The sequence below is a fragment of the Lytechinus variegatus genome, chromosome 7, assembly GCF_018143015.1.
Source record: "Lytechinus variegatus isolate NC3 chromosome 7, Lvar_3.0, whole genome shotgun sequence".
Taxonomy (NCBI): domain Eukaryota; kingdom Metazoa; phylum Echinodermata; class Echinoidea; order Temnopleuroida; family Toxopneustidae; genus Lytechinus; species Lytechinus variegatus.
The window spans coordinates 42,757,826-42,766,765 of NC_054746.1; the positions used below are offsets into that span (position 1 = coordinate 42,757,826).

The window sequence follows — 8,940 nt, forward strand, 5'->3', positions numbered from 1 at the left end:
GGTATGCAATACGTCTTGCCAAAGGACGGTTTAGACCGCATTGAGAATCGAACACACGACTCTCCGTTTACAAGGCGGGAGTCAGAACCACTACACCACGACTCTTTACAAAAAATAGGCCTTCCTGAAAAAAAAGTCGTGCACAGAGCATGTTTCTCATTAACATAAAATATGAGCGCGAAGCGCGAACTCACTTCTTTCAAACATCAAGGACGAAAATAAAAAGACCTAAGTATTTTTCGTAAAAAATGAACAGCGTGCACAATCTTCTTATGATTAAACTATTGAAAGTATGAAGCGTGAAATGGACCATTGTTTTCTACAAATTGAACTAGCTGAAACGCAGATATTCTCCCCGTCTGCAGGTCTGTCAATTTCTTCACTCTTCTTCCTTTTTCCCCTCTTCTTTGGTTACTCCATTTTTCCTATTTTACGCAGTCAATAGGGCGTAGCGTTCGCATTCGGCCTCCTGGAATTGCCCATTTACATTTTCTTACTTAGTCTATTTCAATTGGTACAAGAGGAGGCAAAGGCGATTAGACACTGGATTCACATTTTCGTCTATAAATTAAAACTGATATTTCTAATCTTACACTTTCATAATCTCGACCAATTATTTTCTGTTCATTATCGCGATTTTTTTTCCTCGATTCTATTTCACCTTATTTCATTCATCTCCTTCGTTTATTCCTATTTCTTTTGTGCTGTTTGTATATCTATTTAATACTGGGAGGGGTAAGCCAGCAGCAGGGAGAGGAGGGCCGCATCAGCACGGCACCCCCTTTTTCTTTTCCACCATATTATTTTTTTTAAGTTTCCCTTTCCATTTCACTTATTTTTCTTCTGTTTGTATTTTTTTAAAGGGGGAGCAAGACCACCTCACCCCTTGATCCGCATGTGCCTGTCGAATGCAATTTGCATCCTAACTTCCTGTTTTCTTCCTCTGTTGTAATATATGATTATGTATTAAATTGTAAAAAAATTATAAGTAATGTTATAAAGAGAGCCCCGACTTTGCTATGAACATATGCAGTCTTTTTGAAGTTACCTTAGTTGAAAAAAATCAAGATCCGAGATAATTTATTGTTATGTATAAAAATGCACAAAATCTGCTTTCCAAAAGTGAATACTACATTACACCGCTAACACACTTTCCTTTATCCTCCACATTTCAATCAAATAATGCGAGCGCGAAGCGCGAGCTGAACATTTTTTACATTCCTACCTAAATACTGGGCATTCTAAGCACCTTTTAAAAGCATGAACAGGAAAGGAGTATGACTATACACTTGATGTGAGCGCGAAGCGCGAGCCGAAACGAAATTCGACATATCACGTTTTGTAAATCAGAAAAAGGATGGATAATTGGATAGATGGATAATATTCCTACATTAATAATAATATTTGGTAATCTGATCTGAAACTGGCACAAGATTCGTATCTAAATAAACATGCGTGCGTGTGTTTAGATCCGGACCTAGAATCAGGAACTTCCAATTACATTCTTTATTATAATATCACTAATAAGAGCGCGATGATCGAGCTAAATTATATTTCATTTTCAGATCTAAAAAAAAAAAAAAATTAAGCGCAGTTACGAAGTGGATATTGATCTCGCTTAATAAATGATGCGAGTGCGAAGCTCAAGTTTATATTTTTATCATTACATATATTTTGAGTAGCAACCGGGACATTTTAAGGTCATTTTTTGTCTTCAAATGTCTATGATGACTATCTTCCTAAGCGAGATATGAAACTTGTCGATATTCCATTCTGAAAAAAAACGGACAATGATTATTAGGAAATCATGAAAATATTGTTACATGACTTATTAATCAAATGAGGGCTCGAAATTGATATCAAGGTCAGAAAACTGGACATTTTGTAATCATGAAAAGGATACATGGGTTGATATATTTTTAACAAAAATAATGCGAGCGCAAACTGTGAGCCGAAAATTTTAATAAACTGTCATAAAAGAGGAATTTAAAATAATTTGTTACAATTGATACAGGTATACATAACTCCCCAATCAAAATGCAAGCGAGCAGCTTTAGCTGATACTATTCACAATCAGACCATCCTAAAAAGGGATATTTAAAAACAATATGGAATACACGAAGAGAATAGTTTTTTGACAAATCAAATAATGCTAGCGCGCAGCGCGAGCGGAAAATGTTCATATTTAAACCATAAAATATAGTCATCTTATAGAAAACTATAAAATCTATTTGTAAATCAAACAAATTGAAAACTTAATTTCCGAGAAATGTTTTGTATATTTACTTCAAAACTTGATCTTTTAAGCTTAATATAAGTCTATTGAGCAAGTTATACATCTCATAGATTAGGCAATGCGGGCACAAAGCGTGAGCGAAAATTTAACATAGTGACATGAAATCCCCCCCCCCCCAATCTTATACAGTGCGTCCCAGAAAAAACGAAACCGAGATTTAGCGATCATTTATCATTACTAAATCATAAATAAAATAGACAAATGACCTACCAATTTAAAGCTTAGAATCTCCTCTTTCATCTGATATTACTTAGATTATTTCTCATTCACGCATGAGTGAGCAAAAACAATTTGAAAAAAGGATACCAAAAACTCATTTGGAGGGGGGTATCTGGGTTTCAAAAAGAAAACCACATTTTTGAAAAGTTCAATATCTCCTCTTTAATTTGATACCTAAATTACAGAAAATGGTCAAGAAATAACAAAGTTCTGGTCATTTGAAATAAGGATTGAATTTCAATAATTTCATAAAATGAAAAGGTTCTCCAGGCTGGCTTTCAAACTCACTCAACACTCTGTTTTGTTGACGATCAGCCATGCATTAAATCTTTTGTTCACCATGCGAAAACTTCTGTGGGAAACCGGTGAAAACACGTTTATCTCATGAAATTATGGAAATACAAGCCTTATTTCAAATGACCAGAACTTTTTTATTTCTTGACCATTTTCTGTAATTTAGGCACCAAATTAAAGAGCAGATATTGAACTTTTCAGAAATGTGGTTTTCCTTTTGAAACCCAGATACCCCCCGCCAAATGAGTTTTTGGTATCCTTTCTTCAAATTGTTTTTGCTCACTCATGCGTGAATGAGAAATAATCTAAGTAATATCAGATGAAAGAGGAGATTCTAAGCTTTAAATTGGTAGGTCATTTGTCTATTCTATTTATGATTAAGTTATGATAAATGATCGCTAAATCTCGGTTTCGTTTATTCTGGGACGCACTGTATAATTCACTCGTCTTTCTCCTCTTGTTTTTCCTCTTCGTTTTCTCTTCTCTTTTCCCTTCTGGTTCTTTTCCCTCTCTTTCCATTTTTAATTTTTTTTTCTCGTTCCAAATATTGGGGAGGGGGGCATTTGATATCAAATGCCCCCTTCCAAAAAGTGAGGGGACGCGTCGCCCCTGTCCCCCTGGGATGTCCACCAATGTATGCAATTTGATTTGAAATAAAAGAAAATCCTATATAGTCTTTGTAGTCGAAGAAAACCAAAATAACACCCCTAAATTCATTAAAAAATATATGGATGATAATTTTCATGGAGTATTCGCAAGTTGTCCGATTGTCCTAGTCCTTGAATTTACCACTCGTGACGTTGTCCTAAATGTCTCCGGTTCTGTCCTTATACGATCTGCATGCTGTCCGCACCGAACGCCGACACATTTATTTAGATAATCTTGTCCTAGGACAGTCCCAGGAGTGACCTACGACAATAAGCAGACAGTCCTGGTTGTGTCCTAGGACAAGATCATTTGCATAATCTTCTACGGAATTTGGTTGCGGACAGCATGCCGAAATGACAAAAGTAGCTTCCGCAACCCTTCCTGGTCTTGTCCGCGCCCTAGTGGAAAACCGCCTTAAGGGAAGCCGCTGCATCAGTCACAAGACATGATGGTGGTCCAAAAATGCAAATGACTTTTTGGATGAGTGCCTCGCAAATTGTCTCAGCATCAAGCGACTTTAGAGGCGCGCAAATTACAAACCTTGTAATTTCATCGCAGATAACCATCAAATGTCTAAATCCAGTACATGAGGTCGGCATTGTCTTAAAGTCTAGACTAATGCGGCCAAATGGTCTGTATGAGTCCGGTACCCTAGTATGAAATGGTCTAGTCTTATCAGGCTTGCCACGGAATTGTTGGCAACGTAAGCAAGCTTTAACGTAATTGTTAATTCGTTCAAACATATTTGGCATGAAGAAGTTGCGTCTTATTGTCAAATATGTACGCTGGGTCCCTTGGTGATTACTAAGCAGGTTGTCATGGTATTGGGATATGATAGTGTCAGTCAGAGTCTCAGGTATAGCAAGTTGCAGTCTGAAGTCATCATCTTTCGTAAAGAAAAGTCTGAATAGTACACCATCACAAAGGATGTACTCTTCTGCCTTTAATTTGACTGTCTTTGCCGCCTTCTTATCACTTGGTAATATGTCATGGGCAAGATAGTCATAGACAGGTTTAAAGAATGGTGAAGTTTCTTGTTCTGTTTTCAGTTTTCTCAAATCAACAGGTAGATTGTAGTCCCTAATTATCTTTCTCTTTATCAACTCATTGATCTTGTCTAGTTCATGCTGCTTTGGAATGTGTTTAGCCTTAATGTTGTTTACCTCTGAGGTCAGCGGTCTCGAGGGGGTATACAGTTCACTGGGTACTTCACGATAATGGTCATTAACTGTGTCGTTACATCTGTCAACAAGTCTGGGCTCTGTGTTTGGGACAGGTGGGGTGTGTCTGGGATGAGGAAAAGTTTGGTCATGATTCTGTGAATGGGAAGGCTGGTAATCATGTTGTGGGCGTACAGGAGGTGTGTCCTGTCTTGGTGGTCGGTGAGTGGTAGATAGTCTGGGACGTAGAGATGGGGTTTTGTTTTGGTTTGGTTTGTCGGCTCGCTTTTGTGTAGGGAGATTGGCACTTGGAGGGGTTTTTTCACACTTGTCAGGTTTCTTTGGATGGATTTCAGGAATGGGGATACCCATTTTCTTTGCATAGGCTCGAGTAACTACACGATCGGTTTGTTGAGTTGGGTTTAAGGTGTTCATGTCAATCAAATCGGTCTCATCAAACAAACAATAAGCAATTGGGATTACTCTATCTATTTCAGACTCGCCGGTGGTTGGGGCTCTAGAAAGAAAGTCTGCTAATACTAAATCAGTACCTTTCTTATATCCTATCTTGAATGAGTATTGGGATAATTTCAGGATCAATTTCTCTAATCTATTTGTACATGGGGCTTCCTTAGATTTGAGAATTTGAACTATCGAACTGTGGTCAACGAATGCATCAAATTCACATCCTTTTAGCAAATGCTTAAAGGCTGTGACGTTGATCAACAATCCAAACAATTCCAATTCTGTCACACTGTAACGTTTACATGCGTCTGGGAGTACTTTGGAATAATATCCAATTATTTGTTCTTTTCCGTTGATAACCTGGGTTAGGTATGAACCTGTTGCAGTACGAGATGTATCACTATAGATCGAAAATCGTCCGGTTGATTGGGGCATGTGTAAGATGGGTGGATTAGTCATTAGCTGTTTAATCTTATTAAAGGCATTCTCTAGTTCATCGGTCCAATGGAATTTATTCTTCTTTCTAGTCAGTTGATGAAGGGGCTTTAGGATAGTCTGTGTATTGGGGAAAAATCCTGCTACATAATTAACTGCTCCAACAAATCGTCTGACTTGTCTTGGAGTTTTGGGCCTAGCTAAATTTGCAATCGCTTTGCATCTATCTGTCATTGGTTTGAAACATGCTTCTCCCTGAGGAGTAATCATGATTCTGTGTCCCATGTATTCTACGTCATTCCTAAAAAGTTTACACTTCTTGGGGCTTACTTTAAGTCCATTACTTGATAGGGCTTCTAATACATTGGTCAAATGGGTCTTGTGGGATTCTTTGTCAGGGCTGAAGAGGATGATGTCGTCATGATGGGCAATACAAAAGTTTCTAGAATTGGGTATGGTGGCCAATATTTCATCAATTCTTGCCTGGAAAATGGCAGGGGATACGTTTAGTCCTTGGGCTAGTCGTTTGTAGTAGTAATGCTTTCCTCCATGATAGGAAGCAATGCCTGTGTACTTTTGAGCGGATTTTGAGAGGGGGATGCAATGAAATGCAGATTTCAGATCTATTACACTTAGTACTTTTGTGTTAGCATTGCCGATTCTTTTGAGAGTTTCCGAAAATAGTGGGAAAGGGTGATTCCTTCTTTTGATACGTGAATTCAGGAATCTAAAGTCTGTAACAACTCTCTTTTCAGATGTGTTCTTCTTCGATAGGAGAAGAACTGGAGAGGTGTATGGTTGATGGCCTATTTCTAATATTCCTAGTTTGACAAGTTTGCTCAATTCCTTTTCGATGGTAGTCTTGCCATCTTCAGTAGCGAAGTATGGTCTTATGAAGAAGGGGTCGTCATTATTCAGTTCAATGTCAACTTCAAAGTCAGGACAGCTAGAAATTTCACCATACAAGGAGAAAGCATCTCTGTTTTCCTTTAGTATGTTTCTTATTTCTTGTTGTTCGGGAGGAGTGAGAACGCTACTATTAAGGTCAATTTGTTTACGGATAATTTCATCTTCTGTCATGTTAGCAATGGGGTCATTAGGGTCAAGATGAGGGTATTTCCTAAGATTATTCTGTTTGACTGAGTCATCATGATCATGATGTTGTCCAATGTACAGATTGTTTACCGAATTCATTGTCATGTTCAAGCAGTCCGTTGGGAGGTCTTGGGTGGCATTAATTAGTCTTGCAGTATCTAGGAAAGCTATTGGTCTACCTTTTGAGAAGGTTACAGGTCTGTCAGTCAAGTTAGTTACAAGGACTTGAGCTCGCCCTCTATGCAGGGAAACGATGCTTGTCGTGGGGCAATAGCGGGATAGATATTTATTAGACTTTAACACAATGTCAGAGTTTCGGATGTGGGGTGGGGTCTTGCCTTGCAAAGTCAGGAATGTTGACTCACCTGGGGAAACTATCACTGTATTCGGTGGGGCAAAGGAAATGTGTTTTGACTTGATCCTAAACCTGTTATTTCTGAAGTGGAGTGTTCCATCTAAATCAGAAAGCGTGTTAGTGCCTAATATTAGGTCTACGCCTACAAGATTGGTGGCGATTAGTGCTGTGATTTCAAATTTGTGTCCCTGAATTTCTAGTCGAAATTTTACTGCCTTGTCTGATGTCAGAAATTGTCCATTGCCTAATTTGAATCTAACTGGGGATACTTTGGTTGGTGTCAATTTAGAGAGATAGGGAGAGGATTTCAATAGTCGTCCAGATATGATGGATTTGGATGCACCACTGTCAAAAAGAATTAATGCAGTTGTCCTATCAGGTAGTCGTCCCTTAGTAAAGTTGCGTTCCGTTAATTGTAACTCAACTTCGTCAATCCCTAAATGAGTAGAAGTCATGTCATTGTCAGGCCTATTCTTAGTCGGGGAGAAAGAACAATGAGCGCTATTGGCTCTCTCCCGTCTTAAAAATCCTGTGGGCGTGGTTGATTTTGGGGTTGTTGGTAGCGGGGCTGGTGATATTGGGGCTGCTGTTGGTGTGGTGGGTAGTATTGGTTGTTGGCATAGCTACCGTATGGAGGGGCATAGTAGTCATTATAGTCAGGGAAGGGGGGTGGTGGGGTCGTCATGTCCCTAAGTCTTTTTCGACATTCTCGCCAAATATGGCCAGGAATGCCACAGTAGTTGCATGTAAGTCTGCGTGTTGGCGGTCGGTTTGTCCGTCCGTCCGATCGATAGGGGCTCCTACCGCGTCTGTTTTGCATGTCATTGCGCCTGTCGTCTCGTCTATCGTGACTGGTGTCACGTCGTCTTTCGCTGCTTACGCTGCGACTAGCACTACGACTAGCACTGCGTTGTCGTGGGGTTGGGGGTCGTTGGGTGGGGGATTTTGGCCTTTTGTCATTGTCTCTGTCTGTCTTGAGGTTTAAGTAATGTATTTGCTCCTTCAATTGATCTATTTCCTCTTGAGCAGAGAAAGATAACTCCTTGGTCGGCTTAGTCTGTCTATGGTTGAGGTCTAGAAAAAGTTGGGCTTTCGCCGCTATTTCTTCTGAGGTCAGGTCGGGGGCGGTCATAAGTATGGTCGCGCGGCAGTCTGACGGCAAAGAATCCAACAACTTATGCCTAATCTGGGTTTCCCCATAGTCTATGTAGGCTGCTGTTGTTCTCAACCTTTGCAAGTACGCGTCTGCGCTCTCGTTATTTGTCATAGTCATATTTTTAAAGTCCGTCACATGGCTATATGACGATTTAGCGGGACTAAACCGTCTTATGAACCCATCCTTCAGGTCGCTATATGTATTGAATTGAAGTCCGTCAATCCAAAGTCGCGCCTGCCCTTGTAAAGTCCGTCTAAACGTTCGCAGTATTGTCTGGAATTGGTCGGGGTCGGCTTTGTCAATGTCATGCGCATCTAGATAGTCGTCGAAAGTCAAGAAGTGCGCAGTCGAGTTGTCCCTATCAAGTTTATCACCCGAGAAACGGGATGGTAGAAAGTCAGTTTGTCGTAGGGTTTGTCGGGAGGTGTTGGTTGAAGTCATGATTATATAGGGTAATTAATGAAAGTGATAAAATCAAATTCGGTTATCAGAATTGAACCGTAAAATATAAAATATTGATAAACTTCTAATTAACAGTAATCCTGACAGTTAAATTACTATTTAATCACGATTCGGCAAAAACGAACAGAAAGCGTTGCAAAATTACTTGTTGCTGGGCAAATAAACAATCTGAAAACTCAATCTCTCACTCACTCTCTTTCACCAGTGGAACAATAAGAGAAATGGTTTCACTTACCGAAATGTGTCTTCCAAAATTAATTAAACAATGCACAATTCAGCGAAAGGGTCAGAGTCATTTATTTAGTTAGCTAAGGGTTAAGTTGATAGCCACTCGATGTGATGGCAATCGTCGGTG

The 8,940-nt window shown here is 39.5% G+C and overlaps 1 protein-coding gene across 1 annotated transcript; it reads right to left on the reverse strand.

The window, feature by feature from the left end:
* Positions 1-7,483: 7,483 nt before the first annotated feature.
* Positions 7,484-8,940, reverse strand: LOC121419368. Its single transcript, XM_041613801.1, has one exon. The coding sequence runs from the start codon at positions 8,562-8,564 to the stop codon at positions 7,488-7,490; it is 1,077 nt and encodes a 358-aa protein (XP_041469735.1). The 5' UTR covers positions 8,565-8,940; the 3' UTR covers positions 7,484-7,487.

Excerpts from the sequence above, each read along its gene's own strand:
- LOC121419368 (XM_041613801.1), bottom strand. The coding sequence starts at position 8,564 with ATGACTTCAACCAACACCTCCCGACAAACCCTACGACAAACTGACTTT.